Source organism: Engystomops pustulosus, chromosome 3 (genome assembly GCF_040894005.1).
Source record: "Engystomops pustulosus chromosome 3, aEngPut4.maternal, whole genome shotgun sequence".
In the NCBI taxonomy this organism is placed as follows: domain Eukaryota; kingdom Metazoa; phylum Chordata; class Amphibia; order Anura; family Leptodactylidae; genus Engystomops; species Engystomops pustulosus.
The window spans coordinates 153,044,242-153,067,290 of record NC_092413.1 but is presented as its reverse complement, the minus strand read 5'-3'; the positions used below and the strand labels follow the sequence as shown (position 1 = coordinate 153,067,290).

General features: G+C 40.7%; 2 protein-coding genes across 8 annotated transcripts in view; one reads left to right on the top strand and one right to left on the bottom strand.

Annotated features, from left to right (window-relative positions):
• The window catches only part of LOC140122118 (probable cation-transporting ATPase 13A4), a 103,191-nt gene extending 99,104 nt beyond the window's left edge, over window positions 1–4,087 (top strand). For all 4 annotated transcript variants that reach the window (XM_072142603.1, XM_072142602.1, XM_072142604.1 and 1 more), the window contains 2 exons: window positions 1,143–1,223; window positions 1,750–4,087. In XM_072142603.1, coding sequence (XP_071998704.1) covers window positions 1,143–1,223; window positions 1,750–2,001 — 333 coding nt within the window. In that variant the 3' untranslated portion in view covers window positions 2,002–4,087. The remainder of the gene's footprint in view (window positions 1–1,142; window positions 1,224–1,749) is intronic.
• Window positions 4,088–4,120: 33 nt separating this feature from the next.
• On the bottom strand, window positions 4,121–17,988 carry PLAAT1 (phospholipase A and acyltransferase 1). Of its 4 annotated transcripts, none has more exons than XM_072142610.1 (4): window positions 17,722–17,988; window positions 8,530–8,668; window positions 5,579–5,847; window positions 4,121–4,292 (listed from the first exon to the last, which is right to left on the bottom strand). In XM_072142610.1, the coding sequence occupies exons 2-4, from the start codon at window positions 8,666–8,668 to the stop codon at window positions 4,191–4,193; spliced, it is 510 nt and encodes a 169-aa protein (XP_071998711.1). In that variant the 5' UTR covers window positions 17,722–17,988; the 3' UTR covers window positions 4,121–4,190. The 4 variants fall into 4 exon arrangements, with proteins under 4 accessions (XP_071998711.1, XP_071998712.1, XP_071998714.1 ...); XM_072142611.1 differs by lacking the exon at window positions 17,722–17,988 and adding an exon at window positions 17,226–17,303; XM_072142613.1 differs by lacking the exon at window positions 17,722–17,988 and adding an exon at window positions 17,056–17,078.
• Between the last annotated feature and the right edge of the window lie 5,061 nt (window positions 17,989–23,049).

Here is a 23,049-nt window from a genome sequence, read left to right as displayed (position 1 = left end):
TACCATCTATTCTGTCATTGGTACCAACATGGACCACGACAGCTGGGTCATCCCCAGCCCCTCCCAGTAATTTATCCACCCTTTCCACCACATGCCGAACCCTGGCACCAGGGAGACAGCAAACCATTCGGTTGAGGCGGTCTTGGCGACAAATTATTCTATCCGTCTTCCTGATTATAGAGTCCCCTACAACCACTAGCTGCCTTGGCTTGCCTGCACTCCCATCCACCCTACTACTAGCTGGTCTGCTCCCCCGGCTGTGAGGGAGAGCAGGATCCGCTAGGGCTGCCATTTCTGACACTGACGTTCTGACATCATTGCACAATTTTGCAATTTTGCTTGGATGTTCAGAGTCAGAGTTGGCCTTCCTTTTCTTTGACCCCTTCCTACTCCCTCTATTTATAGTAACCCAGCTACCCACCTTGCCCTGCTGGCTTTCCTCTCCACCCTCCACTTCTACCCCGATTATTGCTTGCTCAGTGAGCAGCATACTCCTCTCAAGATTGTCAATTGCTCGCAGCCGTGCAATATCTTCCTCCAGATCTCTAACACGAGCTTCTAGTAGAAAAATATGGGCACATCTGTCACAGCGGTATTCACCCTGGAACTCCTGCTCCAGCAGTGTATACATGCGGCAGAGTGTGCACTGGAGCATACCACCAATCTTGCTAGCCATATCCTAGTAACAAAACAGTGATAAGTATATAAATCAAGAGATATGTAGGTTACTTACAGTTCTGTGGACTTCTCTTTTTCAAACTCTGCTTTTTTCAACTCACTTAAGTTCACTAGCCACAGAATCACAAGCCAAAACTGAGCGAGCAGTTACTCACTGCAAACAGTTAAACAAATAATAAATTTTCTATTAAAAAAAAAAAGAAGAAGAAAAATAAAAACAAAATAACTAATGGCAACTGGCTTATGTGAATGCAGCCTTAATACATTTTATTGTTATTCATTTTGCTGGTACATGTTCTGGTTATTACCCCTTTCGAGTCACATCAAGACCTCATTTACTTACATCATTCGATGAAGACTGCAACCATTGGATGTAAAACGCGTCTCACAGCAAAAGCTGCTCTGTAGCCATAACAATTGTGATTAGTGTTTTGAATGATGAATCATGTTTTTTTCCGGCACAGCTCGTCTGCACACCATATTACTGGAGATGGAATACTTTTATCATGCTGAGCGTGCTTTTCGTTGTTTCTTATCTAGTTGAGGTAATGCTGTTGTATCATTCCTTTTAATCAAATTTATAAATATTGTTCTTATATTATTTGAGTTTTTTCTATAACTTTGTTGCTTAAAAAAAGGTCAATACACTGCCTTTAGATTTCTTCTTTCTGAAGTAGAGCATTTGCAAAGGCAACTCATGGTTTTCATTTCCTGATTAATGTTCACTTTAGAGGAATGTTAGTGATTTGTGACACTTAGTAAATCGATCAGGTTTACATAATAATATGGTTAGTTCACATAGGTATGGTTGTATTTGTACTGTAAATATATTTTTTATGCTGAATGAAAACATTTATCTAGTTGATAGCTGGGAATGGGGAGCAATGGGAAGTCAGAGTTATGAATGCTCAATAGGAATTGTATAACTCTGTCTTCGATTTGCTCCTCCTAGTGGCAGCCTTGTCCTACATGCTGTAGTAGAATATTGTATATTTAGCAAATGAGTGCATATAAAGAAACAATCTCTTGCTACAAACTGTTTGCAGTGAGTAACAATATTATATCTTACAGGAAGGATTTATTGAAAACAGAAGACTGTGGCTACTGATAAAGTCATGTTTCAACTACAGATCAAGCAGTCAGTATAGAGTATTAGAAAGAGCATTGTGTAACGACCCAACATGGCCTCCTCAGGGTCAAACACAATACTCTCATCAAAAAGAACTTACAGTTGAAGTACAAGAACATGTGTATGAAAACCCAACTTTTGATGCTGGAGCAGAGAAAATTGTTTGCAATGGAACCGATCATTGGCTGTTATGAATGGCTACTCTACGTTTTGTCAGCAACTCACTCCATTTCAAATTTTGTAAAAGTCAAGCCTTTTTGGTTCCTTATTCCAGACGCACGTAGCTTGCATGCATGTCATGTGATCTCACTATTACAAAGGATATTAGCCACTTCCAATGCATGCCATAACTGTTAGACTATGTGATGAATATTTTACCTGGATGTTCACATATTGGCTGGATGGACGGTCTTTATTTCATATTCTTGCAACTGTCATGGCACTCATATGATGTAGATTGGACATATTCCTTGCCAAGAGACCACTATCCATAATCTGTTTAATGCTGTTTCCCATTTTTATGCTAAATCTTTTTAATTTCTCCTACATCATTCAAAACAGTCATTAAAATTATGTATGAGATTTCCAAGATTACTGTCTATAAAATAATCGAAGTCTCATGTTCAAAGCTGTTGAGGTTGGTGAGCTATGGAGCCTGAAGATTGTTACCCTTTTGCCTCTTCCTGGAGAGTGGAGAAAATGAGAGAGAGAGGGAGAGAACCAGAGAGAGACAGAGAGAGGGGGAGATCGTACTCCCTCCACAGTCTATACATAACATTTCTTGAAATAAAAAGTGCTTAATACAAACCTTTAAAATTATGCAAATATATTATTAAAGTAATATAAATGGAATACAGGAGCATGTAACATAGAAAACCAAGGCCATCAATGGCATTGAGAGAAGTAAAGCTGAGATTGTCTTCATTTTCTTTATATTGGGGTTTGAGTACATTTTTACTCTAGTCTTCCTCTCTAAAATGTAATGTTAGAAAATAAAAATATGTTTTTCCAGCTAATAAAAACTTATAGTGAAAATGGCTCCAGAGGCTTAGTAAAGTTATACTTACTTTTTGCTGATGTGATCTGCCAGCACTCCAGTGCCACTGCGCCCAGGTATTTACCACACATTGGGGCTTATTTACTAAGGGACGGATTTTCCGACGTTTTCAGGTTTTTCACGGCTGTGACAGGTATTTAACAGGGGATTGTGTCACACGCTATCAGATTTTGGCACAGCTGTACTGGCTTTCAATCGGGGGGCGTGCCGTCGGACGATCCAACTGATCCGAACTGAGCGCAGGATTTAAGTTTCAAATTGTGTCCCAAGATCAAGCACATACATGCACTGGCAAGAAGATGGGGAACTCCAGCGGACCTGAGCGGCGAAGCGACACATGTAGGATATCGGGCGCACAATCTTAGTGAATCGCAGCAGAGTGCATGATCGTCGGATAATGCACTTTCTGTGAACTGTTCCGGATGGGTAAGTAAATGTGCCCCAGTGTTTCTTGGGTATCGCCAACCAATCACTGGTTAGACCAGAGACAATAGTTGGAGCAGCTAACTCAGCCAATTACAAACTAAAGTAGTTACTGTAGGTGGGCAGTAAGGGAAAGTACAGTTTTATAATGTTGCTAGAAAATTAATTGGAGGACATTCTGTATGTTATTGTAGCTTTTGACTGGGGACAAACAGCAGAAGTTTACATTAGCAGGACCATTTCTGCTGCAGCCAGAATCGGTGTATGCTGTCGGCAGGCGACAATACATACAATTTTTTTCCAATGTGTTAGTGCATTTTACGCAGGTATTCTTAGTCTACCCGAGGGTGAATAAACCACCTTTTAGTCATGAAAAACATACTATATTATCTGGTTTTGATGGATGATTTTTCATCATTCTGGCATTCTGTACATCCTCATAAACTATCATTTATCAGCGATCTATGAAAAATTGCTTTGACTAGGACATGCTCTGCTTTTTAACAGATTTGTCTCACAGACCTTTATATTAAGCATTGCAGGCACCAATCCTTTAAAAGTATGTAACTTAGTCCTGTTAGCACATGGCCAATTATCGCTGTTTTATGCATCTGCCCTAAGCAAGATTTTTTTTTTTGTGACCATAAAAGAAAATGCTTTACTATACGTTCTTTAGGTGTGTGGAATTTCATTAGTAATTTTTTTATCCTGAACTTTATCTACAACGCTTTAGGCGAAATATATGAAAACTAATGTAAAAAAAAGTTTTTTGATGTGCTTTTCAGATTGACAAATGTGTTGAGTGGAGATATTCATTAAAATTCTGATCAAAGTAAATATCATTGTCCTTTATTGTACTGTTTTATTGTATTGTCTTCCTGGTTTTAGCATCTTAGTTCTGTGTTAATATTGTCCTTGTCTTGATTTATTTTGAAATATACCAAGAAGAGAGAAAGCTCCGGCCGCTGCAGTTACAAACCCAATGGCACTTATAGCTCTATTTGCCTGAAAAAGAAATATGTTCATGTAAGAATCTTTTAGTATATATCCCAATCGAAAAAATACATCAATTAAATGCATCACTCAACTGCCTATTGATGATGAATTATCTTTTTACTGGGGACAAATAAAAAAAAATATTGGCTTAATAAACATAAATTCCATTAGTTTGGTTATATTGAATTTAAGCTGGCCACTTAAACCTTGAAGATGCCATTATTGGATTACTTAGATCATAAACTGCAAAAAACAGCTTTACTGCAGTCTATAGGGAGCATACAGTATTTCTATTGAACCCTGCAATAGACAAGGTTCAGAAGTAATAGGCCATTGGCACAGCTATAGAAGTCTCCAGACTGCCACGGCACAGGGAGGTACACTGAAGGTGTAAATAAAACAGTAAATGCCAATAATAATTCTAATGCTTCCCATGAAGCAGTAGAGTATAGCCGTATATAACACAATAGAGCATTATTTCATTATTTCTGGCGCATGTTTGGTCCCCTTAAATTCATTATTTTGTGCTTGTTAATGTAGCATTGTTTCCCTAAGAGTTGGAAATTTAGACTACCTTTTACCTACGCAGCAACACAAAACGTGCCAAAAATTTAAAAAAGACAAGTATACAAATAAAGTGGAATTTCCAGATCGGTGAAACCACGCCCACATTAAGAGCAAAAAAAAAATATGTTGGAGTCAGCAAAATTATCATTTTGGCCGCTCGTAATACATCAATCAGAAACAGAAAAAAGATGAATGTCCTTATTACCACCTCCCGACTTGCAGGTGCACCCGTGCCCCTCTACGTTGCATTGTTCCCCCGCTGGTTCGCTTACCTCGCCATGTGAGGACAGCGTCCCCATCTCCTAGGCTTCCTGAGATTTAAAAGGCCAGTGCACTGAAAATTGGTGGTTGGGGCCGGCTGCTAATTCTGATAAATTCCCAGCCCCTCCCTGTGTTCCCTGCCGCATCTTTGTGGCTTGTTTCCTAGAGCAAGCTATGTTCCATGCCCTGTGCTATATGAAATTATAATTTCCCGTTGTGACCTCGATTCTGTTCTATGCTCCTCCGTTGCGTGCCTTGACCTCTTGCTACGTCCCCGAGTCTGATCCCAAGCTGCCCGTCTTGACCTCTTGCCTGTCCCCAACTACGATTCTGTTTAACATCTTTGTACCTCGTATTGGCTATTGGCTTGGCTATTTTTGCACAATACCTGAACATAACAAAATGTAGAAAAGTGTGAATGTTTTGTATATTTGTACAGAGGATCCTATAACAGTAGGACACAATACCTGATCTGACACACCTTCTCCATACCGAAGAAGTGTGACAAAATGTTCACAGTTATTTCCCAGAAGGTCATAGCATATCTCCTGCCCAATAAGAATCTCTGCTCGCTGGATAATTTCTTCTGCCGGCAGTGGAGTATACTTGTCATCATACTTATTGTTCACTTTGTAAGTATCGCTTCCTACAACATCTTTGAGGAGCTGCATCTTTACAAGAGCCTTTCTGCTGAAGACGGACTTGGCACTTGAAAACGAAGCAACCGTGTTTTCTTCTGTCAACATAATAGTGAACAATGTATAAGCTGAAGTCTATAGAAGTTTCTTGACATGATTAAATTACATAATTCAGTACTATACTCAAGAAAAGTCCATTCTGCAAAATAATCTGCAGAACTTGATTATTCAGGAGGTCTACCAACAAACTATGGACCTACAATTGACCAGTTTGGAAATGTTTATGAAAATCTTAAAAGTTAGAGCTTTTAAAATGTGATGGTCATTGATACCCAGAATGCATTTATAAGGAAGAGTTCACAAGTAGAGTCACCCAGTAGACAGCCAAACATGTAATTATTAAAATGTTAGGTATAAGATATACATTAGCTCCTCGGAAACCTGACAAAGCTAAAGTCTATCCATGTGGTAATATACTATCTAAATCAAGTTCTCTCAAAGATAAACACTCATGGATCGTCATTAGGGAATAACACCAAAGAGTTGTCAAGATAGAGTGTGGGTAACCAGATGGGGTATCGCACTGCTATTTATAATACACAATGTTGACAGAATAAGTGCATGTTTTTCGTAAATTTCTCAACAAAATATTTATTTTACAAATGCTCAAGTAACATATATATAGGGAAAGAGAAAATATGGACTACGCGTTTCGGGGAGAATTTCCCCTTCTTCAGGTCCGAGTTGTTTTGTTCTGTGGTAGGTAAGGATAGAATCGAGGACAATTATTGATTTAGACAGTAAATAGACATGGTATAGTACATGGTAAACAAACAGAATCTTTTTACATAAATAAATAAATAGGCATTTTGTTAAAACATTTTTTTTTACATAAATAGGTACTTTCTTAAAAAAACATCGGCGTCAGCTGGGGCTGTGACTGTGTTGCTTGTGCTGTTACCGACCCAGATAGAGCTGCATTAAAGTAAGTCCCGTCAACTTCCTTACTCCAGCCAAAACGTACCTTAGCCTCCAGATCTCTCTCACTCCTCATGCAGCAGGGTTTTGTGACCACCCACCTCAGCTGTTTGCATAATCCATCCTGGGAATTAGAGGACTTTTATCTTCCCCTCCAGATCCTTTACATCATTCCTCCTGACGCAATGCCAGTAAGTAGGTCAGTCATAACAGGTAACTTTACCCACCCACTGCTGACACACTATACAGTACACCCACCTTAACTGCTGACCTCCCCTTCACCTCTCTACTTCCTTTTTACTCTAACAGGCTCAGGCTACTAACATCGCCCCAGCTGACCTCTGGTCACAAATTTTACGCGCTCAGACACCGGTCAATAATGAAACCCGATTGAGGTCATATGAATATTATAAAATTTAACTGAGTGTAAATATGTTTCCATCAGTATGAGTTTTTTTCTGTTCTCGTTTTCTGCCTTATATACAAGCACTGTCTATAATCGAAAAATATCGGTGACACTGAAATGTTATTTGTATAGATACCTATCTGGCTTTTATTAGTGAACTTCTATATATATATATATATATATATATCTATCCATCTATCTATTTATATATATATATATATATATATATATATATATATATATATATATATATATATATATGTGTGTGTGTGTTTGTGTTTCAGTACCGATTTATGTAAAAAAAATGTTTTAAGAAAATGCCTATTTATTTATTTTTGTAAAAAGATTCTGTTTGTTTACCATGTACTATACCATGTCTATTTACTGTCTAAATCAGTAATTGTCCTCGTTTCTATCCTTACCTACCACAGAACAAAACAACCCTGGAGAAGGGGAAATTCTCCCCGAAATGCGTAGTCCATATTTTCTCTGTCCCTATATATATGTTACTTGAGCATTTGTAAAATAAATATTTTGTTGAGAAATTTACGAAAAACATGCACTTATTGGGGGTCATTTACTAAGGGCCTGATTCGCATTTTCCCGACGTGTTACCCGAATATTTCCGATTTGCGCCGATTTCCCCTGAATTGCCCCGGGATTTTGGCGCACGCGATCGGATTGTGGCGCATCGGCGCTGGCATGCATGCAACGGAAATCGAGGGGCGTGGCCGAATGAAAACCCGATGGATACGGAAAAACTGCCACATTTTTAAAAAAAATGTGTCGCGGAGCTTGCACTTACCTTCACTCAGCCCAGCTCGGTGTACTCCAGTGTGTTCCGATGCTCTTCAGCGCAGCAGCGCCACCTGGTGGACGGCGGAGGAACTACCTGTGTATTATAAATAGCAGTGCGATACCCATCTGGTTACCCACACTCTATCTTGACACATTTGATCAGAAATTTTTTCCTGTATACCAGTATTCTCAGTAGCTAACAAAAGGTACCCTCCAACAGTGAACAACAAGTACATTCCCGCTACCAAGTAACACTTATCTTGGTAGTAGTCCAACACCTCCCCATTTTACATAACCCTCGCTGTTTATACATGGAGCGCGGTGTTTTCCCTCTTTATCACCAAAGAGTTATGGCAGAAATATGATAACACAGGATTATAACAGACATCTCTGTGACTCAGTTTTATTTGCTGGCAGAGGGACAGGTAGACTTTAAATACCTTTAAAACCTAATTGAACTAAGATTGTTTATTGTTAAAGCAGATTAGTATTAAAAAGCCTATTGGGACCCGGTCATTAGGTCAAAATGTGAAATCCCGATGACTGGTTCCCTTTAACTAAGAAAACATACAAAGAAAAGGATGGTCTCTATACATACCCATTGGTGCAACATTGATGACATAGCCATCACCAAGATATAATGCCCAGTGCTGGTATGCTGGGCGAAAAATTTCAATCAGGTCCCCAGGTTGGAGGTCATTGGGGACAACTTCACTGTTTCTGTCACTTGAAGCCATCTGCAAATAGCAATTTCAAACAGTTCAAATTACATATTTGAAAGTTTTACAAGCATTTACTTTTAAGAGAGGGAAATGGATTTGTCACTAGTGCAGATAGGACATATTTAAAAAAAACCTACTAAAAGGGAATATGTTTTTTTTATGAAATATTTGTATGGAGTATATCTTATAGCCTTCAACATATTTTGTATTTGGATCTTTTAGATAATAATAAATCTAACAGATGACAAGTATAATTATGTTATGTCAAAGGATATGTAATATACACTCACCGGCCACTTTATTAGGTACACCATGCTAGTAACAGGTCTGACCCCCTTTTGCCTTCAGAACTGCCTCAATTCTTCATGGCATAGATTCAACAAGGTGCTGGAAGCATTCCTCAGAGATTTTGGTCCATGATGGCATCACACAGTTGCCGCAGATTTGTCGGCTGCACATCCATGATGCAAATCTCCCGTTCCACCACATCCCAAAGATGCTCTATTGGATTGAGATCTGGTGACTGTAGAGGCCATTTGAGTACAGTGACCTCATTGTCATGTTCATGAAACCAGTCTGAGATGATTCCAGCTTTATGACATGGCACATTATCCTAATAAAAGTAGCCATCAGATGTTGTGTACATTGTGGTCATAAAGGGATGGACATGGTCAGCAACACTACTCAGGTAGGCTGTGGCGTTGCAACGATGCTCAATTGGTACCAAGGGGCCCAAAGAGTGCCAAGAAAATATTCCCCACACCATGACACCACCACCACCAGCATGAACCGTTGATACAAGGCAGGATGGATCCATGCTTTCATGTTGTTGACGCCAAATTCTGACCCTACCATCCGAATGTCGCAGCAGAAATCGACTCATCAGACCAGGCAATGTTTTTCCAATCTTCTACTGTCCAATTTCAATGAGCTTGTGCAAATTGTAGCCTCAGTTTCCTGTTCTTAGTTGAAAGGAGTGGCACCCGGTGTGGTCTTCTGCTGCTGTAGCCCATCTGCCTCAAAGTTCGACGTACTGTGCATTCAGAGATGCTCTTCTGCCTACCTTGGTTGTAACGGGTGGCGATTTGAGTCACTGTTGCCTTTCTATCAGCTCGAACCAGTCTTCCCATTCTCTTATGACCTCTGGCATCAACAAGACATTTCCGCCCACAGAACTGCCGCTCACTGGATGTTTTTTCTTTTTCGGACCATTCTCTGTAAACCCTAGAGATGGTTGTGCGTGAAAATCCCAGTAGATCAGCAGTTTCTGAAATACTCAAACCAGCACTTCTGGCACCAACGACCATGCCACGTTCAAAGGCACTCAAATCACCTTTCTTCCCCATACTGATGCTCGGTTTGAACTGAAGGAGATTATTTTGACCTTGTCTACATGCCTAAATGCACTGAGTTGCCGCCATGTGATTGGCTGATTAGAAATTAAGTGTTAACAAACAGTTGGACAGGTGTACCTAATAAAGTGGCTGGTGAGTGTAACCCAACAATGCTGCTACAATGACATAACTTAATTCCGAATGTTATGTGCATAGTAGTTATTTTATTTAGTAAAATATACCATTTTTCGAGTACCATGGTTTCATAATATTGGAAAATCATACGGTATTATACAGAAACATACCGTATACAGGCACTCCCCGGGTTACATAGAAGATAGGTTTCATAGGTTTGTTCTTACTTTGAATTTGTATGTAAGTTTGAAAATGTATATTTTATAATTGTAGTTCCATACAAAAAACATTTATTGCCCCAGTGACACGGCCAAGGTATATAAATAAAGCTTCATTACAGACACTTTACATTTGATCATTGCAGTCTGGGACTATAGTAAAGCATCCAGAGAGCTACACCAGTGGTCACAGTGGGCAGATTGGTCCGTCTTTAACTAGGGATTGTCTGTAAGTTGGGTGTCCTTAAGTAGGGGACTGCCTGCAATTACTTTAACTTCATTTAGGTTATATAAATAACTGTCAATCTAGGCAGATGCAAATGGAATTGTAAGTAAGTGTTGGCTTTTTTTTTATATTGGGATATGACTTGCATTTACAAATTTGTACTACTTGTGTGTTTCCCTGATTAGAAGTCACATTTTACATATTTAATGTAATCTCCCAAAAACTAACCTAAAATATTTTATAACTGTTTTAGCATTTGTGTTCACTATGTAAAGGTCCACAGACAACAGAACTAAAGTCTCTGTAGGAAGAGTCCGGGACGAGGAGTCTGGACCAGTGGACCCTCTGGACTACCGTGGGAGGATGTAGATGGTACTATCTGACACCTGGGACCGTAGTCTAAGTGGCACCTGGTCTTCATCAGAGCCTGCCACAAAGCGGGATGGTCTTGCTGCGGCGGGGTGCCACCAGGTCGTTCCTCGGGTGCGACTCGGCCCTGAGGTGGCAGCCAGGGAAGCAGGGGTAGCAGGACACAGTCCCAACCTGGGATGACAGCAGGATGAGTTGGAACTCAAGGCAGGCAAACAGGCAGGAGCTGGCACACAACCAGGTGGACAGGAACGGACACACTGAAGCCACGGAGGCATCTGCAAATGCTGAAGACACACTGGAGCCTATGGGAACACTGAAAACTATCTCACGATAGTACAGGAACGGCTTAGGGAAGCTTGGTACAGAAACTACGAAGTCCCTTTAGGCACAGAAGATAGGGCTTTCACTTACAGGAACAATCCTGAACTGAAGATCCGGCGAGGCAGGAAGGGAGGTGCCGGATTATAAGGGTGAGGCCGGATTAACGAGCTTCAATCAGGAGGACGCTGGCCCTTTAAGGCTAGGAGAGCCGGCGTGCTCACGGCCTGTCAGGTAGCAGGAGCGCCGGAGAGGTGACTGTGTGCCGGGAGTTGCACTGCACCAAGGGGCACGGGTGACACACTATTTGCATTGCAATCGTGTTTGGTGCTTTTCATCCAGGTCATGTGATGGTCGTTACGTGCCCAGGACGTCATAGATGGGCAGTCCTTCTGGGTTACATGCTGATGATCACGTGCCCATGATGTCACATGTGGGCGATTTTCTTTTGGTCACGCGATGGTCGTCACGTGCCCGTGACGTCACACACCGGCAGGAGGCGCTATTTTAAATAGATTTTCACTCCTATGCAAGATCAGACCATGACTAAGCTCTAAGGAGCGAAACGCGTAGGTTATTTACTAGATACCTTGTTATGGGAGTGTGCAACTTGTCTTCAAGCATGTTTTTACTGGAATGGAAATAAACAGAATTTTTTTTTGCATCTTCTATCCTTTGAACCGCTGGTGTCTTTTTCTTTGTGCTCGAAGTTCGTGGAGCTATTGTGACCCGTGCGCTGGAGGTGAATTGGACGGAAGGTGAGCTGACTATTTGGGACTTTGTGTTTCACACTATTTGGATTGCATTCATGTTTGGTGCTTTTCATAAATGTTTTGTGCGTATCTTCAGTTATTTGTAGCACTGCTACTTCCACTACTCAAATAAAATCAATATTTTACAGTGTTACATTTTATAGTGCTTTGTGTATTACTTTACTGATAAATCTTGCAATGAGAGACCACTTTCTAGAACATCTTTTGGCTATTTAATATGGTGTTTTCATTTTTTTTTCAATTAGTACCAAGACATCTCATCTTTTCTGCATTTTGAACTTACTGTACCTCTAGCTAAATTAAATTTGAAAATATAAGTACTGTATATACTCGAGTATAAGCCGACCAGAGTATAAGCCAAGACCCCTAATTTCAACATAAAAAACTGGGAAAACCTATTGACTCGAGTATAAGCTGAGGGTGGGAAATGCATTGGTCACAGCTTCCCGGTATATAGTCTGCCCAGCCCCTGTAGCATACAGACTGCCCAGCCCCTGTAGCAGGAAAAATAAATAACACTGTACTCACCTTTCCGACATCCCCCGTAGGTCCTCTTTGGTCTCTGATGCTCTGGCGCCGCCTCGGGTCCTTCCGTCCTCTTCGGATTCTTCCGCTCATTTTCGGCTCCTCTTCGGGTCTCCGTGCTTGGCCGGCACACAGAATGCTGTCAGCCGCTTACCGACGGCATTGTTTGTGAGCTGCTGGCATCGCAAGAGGACCTGAAGAGGAGCGGAACTTCCCAAAGAGGAGCGGAAGAACCCGAAGAAGATCTGAAGGACCCAAGGTGTCCCCGGAGACAGAAGAGGACCTATGGGTGAAGTCAGAAAGGAGAGTTTTGACTTTATTTTTTTTAGTTGACTCGAGAATAAGCCGAGTTAGGGTTTTTGAGCACAAATTTTGTGCTGAAAAACTAGGCTTATACTAAAGTATATATGGTAATTTCTCAAACAATGAATTGTGGAGAATTTAAAAAGTGCCATCTGTGTCACTTTTATTACAAATGTGACAAATTGTATACAGAAATACAGAATAAACAAATCTATGTTTCAAAGCAAGTTACAAACAGATTTTGGTATCACAGATTGATAACATTGCTAAAATATTTTCTCTTTATGAGCCAAACATAATACGGCCATTGTCACTAGTATGAAACATGTACTAGTGTCTGCTTTGATCTTTAAAAAGGTCATTTTCCCCAAACAGTGTGTATGGATCTTAAACAGCATGGGGGTATTATTGAGCACCTCTATTAGAAGCCTTTATATTATTACTGGTCAAAGTCCCAGATGCTGTCAGTCTAAAAGTCCCAGATGCTGCCAGAAATAAGATTTCCATAAATATTCTATTCTATTTTGACAGATTCTTATGCCTTTTTACAATACAATTATATTGTTTATTTCTCTATCATCAGCTGAATAAACATAGAAGATGGAGCCAGAGATCTGTTCTTTGTGCAGTGGTTGTGTCGGGTAACTTTAGTGAATACAAATTGATCTGCAGTCACATTTGTAACTCCATTTTTGTGTTGACTCAGATCTGGAGGTTACTGAAACTTATATTGATGATTTTTCCCTTGATAAGTGATAACCACAGCAGCCATTGCCGCTGCTCTGGGGACAAATGTGTAATGGGGCCCAGCAATCCAAACAAAAATCAGTTAAGAAGACAACAATTTAGGAACCCTTCTCTACACAGCCATAGATGATGCATCTGTACTTTCCAGCCTGTCAATGAGAGGTATTTCTCATGCCTACCAATACTAGGATGCATTGTAAGGCTGAATGCACACAAACATGTGTAGCCCATGGAAACAGGCCATTTGTCGTCCTGATCTCTTAGACTGCACACTTTGCACAGGATGGGAGTCCATGCATTATAATGAAATATGATGTTGGCCAGAAAGTAGCGCCGACACTAAGATTTCTTACACACTTATACTCGCTCTCTTGTGCATTTCAGTCTGTGATGTAAATACTTATGTGGAGGGAGCTTGGTCACAATTTTTCTTAGAGTTCTGCCTTAGATATTTACACTTTTGCTGCACTCAGCATTTAGTCAAATGTCTTCCATAAGCTATAGAACATTAGAGCCTTGTAGGACCTCATTATTCAAACAAAATCCCAGGAATAGTAGTATAAATAGGAAAGGTAACTGATACCAGTCAGTAGGGGCAATCCCAACTGATCAGATGTAACAGAGAAACACAGGCAATACGGGACGTATTGGACCTCCGTCTGCATCCTATGTGTCTGCGAGTGAGCTCGTCTCATGTAGCAATGACCACTGGAATCCTCTATCCTTTGTGTCTCAGCGAAGTTCTCTTGTGCAAAGGGCTGTGACGAGCCTTGTGCATAACCCGATAGAAACAAAGAGTTCTAACTGTAGCAAATACATCTACAATACGTCTTCATTGTCATGTGCAGATAGCCTAAATGGAAGATAATATGCAGTTCCTTATCCTGGACACTACACAGACTACTTAGCTGAGCTTCTGGCTCTGTTCCCTGTGTTAATGCCAACACAGGAGGACCTCACCTAATCAGTAAAAGTTTTAATATTTTATGTGGCCTAGATCAGACAGAATGACATAGTTAATTTTTAATTCTTTATGACTTACAGGGGTATTACAAGATTTTTAATTGATTACCTATGTTTAGTTTAGGTGATACTTGAGATTGGTGGGGTCCAACACCTGCCATCTCCTTCATTCAGCAATTACTAATTGTTTTTGTAAATAGTTACTGTGAGCAAAGAAGAAATAGCAGAACTTCACCAATATGATACCGATTACCCATTATAAAGAGAGATGAACAATAACAAAAGAACCAAGACATGTTAAAGGAAACCTACCACTTGAAGTGGCAGGTTTCAGAAGAAAACACCGAGCACCAGCTCAGGCTGAGCTGGTGCCGGAGCTTATTTTTGCTACTGTATAGCCGGCGCGATACCGCGGTTTAAAACACTAACAAAAATAAGCACCGGCACCAGCTCAGCCTGAGCTGGTGCTCGGTGTTTTCTTCTGAAACCTGCCACTTCAAGTGGTAGGTTTCCTTTAATGGCCCTAGGATAGGTCTCAAATATGAGATAATTGGAGTGGAAGCACAGATAAATCCAATCAGCCATTTGCAGTGTTGCTGGTAGCACCTGCACACTACATAGTGGATGGAGCCTGTAGCTTGTCCATTATATATTGGCTGTGCTTGCTTACTGCAGGCTCAGCTTTTATGATTTTGTCAATTAGGGTTTAGCTATCATTGAACCGAAAAAGAAGCAAAATTGCAAGTTATATCTTAGTTTGTATTTTCTTTTGCTATCCAATGTTATTATAACCAATGTCTTAAGAAGCACACCACATTACATGTACTAACACAATCCCCAGAAGGAGCCAACGGCAGTACAACTCCCAGCATGTGTTTGATGGCACTTAGTCAATCCAGATTGCACTTCAAAGCTTCTACAAGAATCATAGGTTGTAAACAACAGGACTTATCAAAGTTGTTAAAGTTCCATTAGAAGAGCACAATATAAGTGAGCCACACAATTCTGTATATGGTTGTATATGCCTCCTGATTGATTGTGAATGAATTTATCAACTTTTGCACGGAAGCTCATTGAAATTGATTCCATGCCTAATACATTCCAAGAACTGATTGCTATGGGGCATCAAAACCTTAGTCTTGAAAAATGCCATGTATTTTTCACACAAAATTTCTCATGGCTTAGATCAGTATTCCTAAAGCACACGGACGTGGCCCAAGACCGGGCCAGACCACCTACCCATGCCCACCGGTCGCTGCTCACTGCTGGTCCCTGGGAAAAAAAAGGTTGGGGACCACTGGCTTAGACAACTTGATGAATGTGGCAAATTAGGTGTTAATTGTGCAAAAAAGTTGCAAATTCAGCCAAGCTAAATCCTGGGTTTTTCCTACACCACTAAAAGCAGATTTGCACCCAAATGTGCTACTTTGTGAAAAGGCAGACTTCAAATTTCTGTACACCACATCTGGATTCAAATAATAAATCTGGAATTAGTTGATATGGTGATAAGATCTAAATCATGAGATAGAGAGACTCTAAAATTTTTCTTCTATTCTGATAAACATAGGCCGGAGACCACAATTAAAATCGCAGCAGTGCTCAACCAGACCCCTCAAAAAATTAATGGAGGGGGGGGGGAGGAGCCAGTCTACATCTTTTCACTAGTGAAACTATAGGTTATGGCCTACTCACTGAAGGTTACAGGTATAAGTCCCCATCTGGATTTACACATCAAAGGAAAATGTGGCATAATCCATATTTCTGCATGTGTGTGTGGGGCATTATAAGGAAAAAGCTGGAATTACAACCAAGTTTATAGGATGCCCACAGGGCAAGATATCAGAAAGATTCTGAGGTTGGTTTACACCTCCTAGTGATAAAAGGCAATTATCATATACCAGGCCTTCTGGAATAATAATAATAATAATTCTTTATTTTTATAGCACACACAGATTACGCAGCACTGCACAAAGCATGTCAAATCGGTCCCTGTCCCCATGGGGCTCACTATTTAAACAACCTAACAGTATGTTTTGGAGTGTGGGAGGAAACCGGAGCACCTGGAGGAAACCCATGCAAACACAGAGAGAACATGTAAACTCTTTGCAGATGTTGATCTGGGTGGGATTCAAACCCAGGACCCCAGTGCTACTCACTCAGCCACCGTGCCGACCTAACTGTTCTTACTTTCCGACACTTTTGATACATCTGCTCCGGTGATAATATGCATGCTGCATTATGTGTTACTAGTATGTAAAGAAACATTTTGTATAAATTTAGTTCTAAATATGGCCCTTCATCTAGTAGCCACATTAACACTGGCCCATAGCTGTAGCGGTGTAGTGGGTCCTACACATTTTGTATAATTACTTTTCACTTATTAATATATAAAATAGATAAGACAAGCTGACAAAAAACAAAGGGAGAAATCTAAAGGAAACACAAAACGGTTATGCCTGTAATACAGAAATACACACATCTAGCTTACATGACGAGTATAGGCATCTCTAAATGTATATAGAATTTGCTAGAGAAGGAACATGAGGGGGTTGACAGAAAGTAAAATGAGGACACAGTATGGGAGGTTCTGGAATATTAGAGTTCAGATGTTATCTTTCCTAACAAAAGATAGAGACAAAGAATAACAGATCCATGTACCTGTCAACTTGAACATTCTCTATGCTTTAACAATTGAAGCAGAGGGTCCCCATGGAAACAGTGCTAACATGTTCCAGTACAGGGAACTACGAATACCGGAGCTAAAGACAAAGGAAATTCTGCAAAATGTATAGATAGCATCTGACGGTGATCTTTTATTTATGATCTGGTTCTAAGCCCCAATATGCCGACTGATAAAGTTCTCACATATATGTCACTCAGCTTTCCCAGAGCCCCAAATGGCAAAGCTTCCTACTCACATAGTGATAAATTCTCCTGCTCTGACATTATGCAATAAGAGATTTGCCATTCAAGACTGTACGAAAGGTGATTGACAACCATTATATTAGTTTTTACCCAGCTTTCCCAGAAACAGATGTAACCAGCCTCTTCTGCCCTATTCCTTCTAGCTATGCAGATGCACGGCAGCTTCCATGCAGGGGCTGATACCTTTCTGCAGTGAAAGATGTCAGTGATTCTTGTCAGTGTTACTTACCGGCGTGTGGATAGCATGTCATCCCTGTGGTCCATGTACAGGAGCTGCACTCTCCTGAGATACAGGTGCCTGCTCACACCTTATGGTACCAGCTCCTCCTCATCATGCGCAGCAGCAGAAATTGTTATGCAAAATACATGATGTGCAACAGCCAATCCCAATCCATGGATGCTTATACATCCAGGCAAAAGAGCTGCTTCTGGATATAGCGTGGTCCCCAGTCATGTGAGGAGGACATATAAAAGCAGAAGCTCAGCTCACCACCTTGTTTGGTCAGTATCCAAATAACAGGGCTTCCCTCAGTATCAATGGAGCTCAATACAAACACATGCTGAGAATGCTTACGCTCTTTGAGCTGATGAATGCCTCTTAGTCATAGCGTAATGTGTGCAAACCTTTAAATAGACAAAAAGCAGTGAACTTTCCACCTACTAACATCATTTTCATGATGTGTATACAGTGTTTTGAAAAAAGTATTTGCCTCTTCCTGGTTTCTTAATCTTTCAGATGTTTGTTACACTTAATGTTTCAGATCACCTAACAAATTGAAATATTTAGACAAGCAAAACACAAGTAACTCACAAAGCAGTTTATCATTTTTTAATACATTTTATTAACTTTTTTTAACTTTTAACAAACAAAGTAAAATCCAAAAGCACACTCAAACATTGCATGATTATAATATAGTAGACGCAATTTACATTTTACAGGGATGTGAGCTGAAACATAGTCCAAGCTAACTTATAATAACAATATATATAAAGTAATGAAAGAACATTTACTTTGGTAACCAGTGTAGAAAACTAGAGATTACCAGGGTTCTATATTGTATACATTCAGTAAAATGATGTGCAATATTATGTGTAATATAGTCTGGAGGTCTAGGAGAGGCCAGGAATAGGGTGGTCAATTAAATAGTAGATCGAGTAGGGTTAGATGGGAAGAGTTGAAGTCATTTTATCCAATTTTTCAGGAGCTTAACTCCTTTCCGCACCAGGACATGCTATTACATCTTACTTCTGGTACCAGGTCATGAGCGGAGTCAGCACAAGCAGCAGGGTCAGTTGTATATTACAGCTGACACTGCGCTCTAACACCCTCAATCGGAGCTGCATTAACCCCTTACACAACCGTTAAGCATGACTGCGGTGTGTACAGGTCTTCCCTTAAGGGATTGGACCCTCGTGATGCTTGTTACGGGATCCGATCCTCTTCAGGGCAGCCCCAAGGTCTGCTGAGTGCCCCAGGGTTGCCTGATGTGTGCATGCCAGACAGTTTACACCGCACTACAATACATTAGTGGATTGTTGGTTTAAGTTTTCACAAGGCAAAAAATATAAAAAAATAAGTTTAAAACATTAAAATAGATTAAAAAAAATAAATATACTGTATATACTTGAGTATAATCCAAGTTCTTCAGCACAGAAAACCCAAACTCTGCTTATACTGGAGTAAAAAAAGAAAAACAGTTTTCATCTTTTTGACACCCCCTGCAGGTCCTTTCTTTCTTCCATCAGCAGCAGGTCCGTGCACGCTGGCCACTAACATCATAGTGTGAGCGCAGCCAGCGTGGACTGAGTCTATTTTTTTATATACTGGGGCTGGCTGGCTATAAATTAGGGGCTGTCTATATACTGGGGCTGGTTGGTTATATCCTGGGGGATGCCTGGCTATATGTATAGGCTCGCTATATACTGGGGGATGGCTGGCTATATACTGGGGGCTGGCTACCTACATACTGGTGTCTGGCTGCCTATATACTGGGGACTGGCTATATACTGGGGGTGGATGCTGGGTGTATACTTGGGGAAGAGTCTGGGTGGAGGCTGTGACAAATGCATTTCCCACTCTAGGCCTATTCTCGAGTCAATATTTGCCCATTTTTTTTAAGTATAATGTACATTAGCTGTTTTCCTGCGAGAAGCAAGTGGTGAGTCCTGGGGAAGAGGCGGGGGGGGGGGGGGGGGCAGCAGAAGGTCCTCCAGAGATAATTTGGTCCTGTCTACACATTCTCCCTCTTTCTACACTCCCAAGTAGCAAAGTGAGTATAACTTTAATATATGACTGAAAGCAGCATCTTTTAAGTTGCTTGGAATTGCAGAAAGATTCTTTGAGTCCTCTCTGGTGTGCTGGGGCGATAGCCCGGGTGCCCACAGAAAGGGCTCTGAGTGCCACCCCTGGCACCCTTGCCATAGGTTCGCCACCGCTGCCATAGAGGGTATATCTCTAAATGACCATATTGTATTAACAGGATAAAGCTGTGTTATCTCAAAATCAATGTCACAGCAGACTATTGCCCTTATTCCCTTTAGTTGTGCAGCCACGAAAAATGTATTTTATAAGTATAAGGTGCTAGACAGACATATTGCAACTTTATTGCTCAAACAATGAGTATACATGCAGATCTACTGGCTACACATTATTTTGGCTACTTATTTTTGTCAGCTCATTTAGGTTAAAACCCTCTGTGCCCCAACCAAGTTTTGCCTAAGCTTCGAGTGTAAGGCCTCATGAACATGACCGTGTGCTGGGGCTGTGAGCTGCTTTTTAGCGGGCTAGCTCGCAGCCCCACTGCTTTCTATTGGGTATTTTGTGGAAGAAGTGACTGTCCACACTTCAAATGCTAGAACAGTTTCTAATCCTGCTGTCTTTGCAGCACGGGCAGTCACTTCTTATTGACAGGCCACAAAAAAAGGAATCATGTACCCTGATTGGAGTCCATAAAGTGCATTCAGTCTGTGTGCATGAGGCCTAGGGCTGGTGACACATGGGGCCTGTGGGTTAACCACAGAAAAATCTCCTACATCTAAGGGTACATTCACATGCGGTATGCCCGCCGCGCCGCCATTGCCGTCTATGGGGACGTATATGCAGCCGCAAATTTGCAGTCGCATGTATGTCCCCATGAACGGCCGTGTGAATGAGCCCTAACCAACAGTATTTTATATTAACAACATAGTGAATGTCCACAGCAATCCTGCACTGTCTGTCCCAGGCTAAAGGGTAAGGTGCTTGAGCTGATGTTTGCATTGATACCATTTTGTGAAATGTATAACCGTTTGATCACTTTTTTTTCATATATTTATGTGTTGAAATTACAGAAAATATATATTTTGGAAATTTTCGGGGGAGTAGAAGAGTTCTTTGGCCACGGGGTGATTGATTAAAGTAAATCTATTGAAAATTAGAATGTAATCCATTTTTATTTATAGAAATACCTAGTTCTCTGTGTAGGAGGCCACCAAACATTAATTAAAGGGAACCTGTCACCAGGAGACCCATTTTTAGCACTCCCCCAGTCCCCACAGAGCATAGTACATACACTGCCAAAGTGTTTTTGTATAAAAAATTGGTTTTACAGAAAAAAAGCTATGTTATATTGTACCTTTCATTAGCATCTGCTGTGTGACTAGGCAGTTGCCAAATGGGAGGGTCTGGAAAGGAGCAGTCCGCCCCCACCCTTGGGAAACAGCTACTCCATGTGACCTTTTCAAATATATGAAAACACCCATCACTTGGCTTAGCGACGCCCCCTGCTCCTCTACAGCCAATCCTGAGTGTGGGAAGTTATTCATATATTTGAAAAGGTCACATGTTTCCCAAGGGTGGGGGGGAACTGCTCCTTTCCAGCCCCTCCTATTGGGCAACTGCCTAGTCACACAGCAGATGCTAATGAAAGGTACAATATAACATAGCTTTTTTTCTGTAAAACCAATTTTTTATACAAAAACACTTTGGCAGTGTATGTCATAGTTTATGAATAAAAGTGGTGAAACGGTTATACTTTTCACAAAATTACATCAATGCAAACATCGATTAATCCTGCAAAAAAATTACATCCATACAAACTCTGTACACTGAAGTATATAAAAGAAGCAGGTATTAGTAAATGGAGATATAAAGAAGGTTTTATTGTTCTGAATTTACGGTATTTACTGTCAAAGAATGTCTCTAGCTTGTTTCAAAAACGTCAAGGGTCAAATTATTGTGACACCTGTGTGGCACCCATAGTTTTCACATTCCCACAGACTTCTATGGGCAGGAACAGGACCCGCTCAGAGGTTCCTACCGACTCCTCACAGGTCTGTGCTAACCGTAGTCATGTTTAAAAGTGTGGGGTCACTTAGAAATGTCCTTGTTTTTTAAAGAAAAGCACATTTTCTTTCAATGAAGCTAACATTAAATGAATCATAAATATACTCTATACATTGTTAATGTGGTAAGTGACTATTCTAGTTGCAAATGTTTGTTTTTTTCTAAAGCAACATCCACATAAAGGCCCATTTCCAACAAGCACCATGCCAGTGGTTTAATGGTACTTTGTGCTTGCTAATTGTGTAAGAAGGGTAATGGATGTTTAGAAAACCCTTGTTCAAGAATGCTTGCATAGCTAAAAACAAATTAGCTGATATGAGAAGCTATAAAACTGACCTTCCTTTGAGCTGGTTGTTTGTTCTACAAAACTCTCACAATGGCCCAAAAAAAAGAACTTTCATGTGAAACTTGACAGTCTATTCTTGTTCTTAGAAATTAAGGCCATTCCATGGGACAAATTGTCAATAAACTGAAGATTTCCCACAGCGGTGTGTACTACTGATTTCAGAGGAGAGCACAAACAGGCTCTAACCAGAGTAAAAAGAGAAGTGTGAGGCCCCACTGCACTACTAAGCAACAAGACAAGTACACTAGAGTCTAAAGAAACTGATGCCTCACAGGTCTTCAACTACCACTTTCTTAAATAGTACCAGCCAAACACCAGTGTCAGTGTGCCTGTACAGTAAGAAGCCGACTTCAGGATGCTGGCTCCTGGCAAAGAAAAAGCCATATCTGAGACTGGCTAATAAAAGGGAAAGATTAATATGGGGCAAATAAAACAGATATTGGACAGAGAAAGATTGGGACACGCACAAACACATCCAACCATCATGCAGCATAATGCAGAGACTTGCTCTGCAAGTTGCAGTCTTTATTCAGGGAAGGAGTCACTCGGTGTGTGTTGTAGCTCAGATGTAGCAGAGCTGAGAGTGTTTGTTACAGCTGAGCTGAGCTGTCACTGTGAGTTTTATGTATCTTATGGATCCTCTCATCTCTGAGCTGTCTCTTCTCTCTTTTTGTACGTGTGACATACTAGAAGCTGTTCAGAAGCTAAATGATAGTGTAGATAAAGATGGACCCTGATAATCTAAGCAGATTGTCAGCAAACAGCATCTCATAGCACAGAGGGATCATGAAGTGTCTGCTTAGAGAGCCCCCTCCCACACTCTGGAATTTAACACTGTCACTGAGTGATAGGAGCTTAACAGCAATAAAATTGAGTTACTGTACATG

Bases quoted from the DNA above. Each gene is read 5' to 3' on its own strand.
- PLAAT1 (XM_072142610.1), bottom strand. From the start codon at position 8,668: ATGGCTTCAAGTGACAGAAACAGTGAAGTTGTCCCCAATGACCTCCAA. The intron at 5,848-8,529 runs GTATGTATAGAG...TTATGTTGACAG, and splicing joins CATCAATGTTGCACCAATGG to AAGAAAACACGGTTGCTTCG. The intron at 4,293-5,578 runs GTATTGTGTCCT...TTTCTTTTTCAG, and splicing joins GAGAAGGTGTGTCAGATCAG to GCAAATAGAGCTATAAGTGC.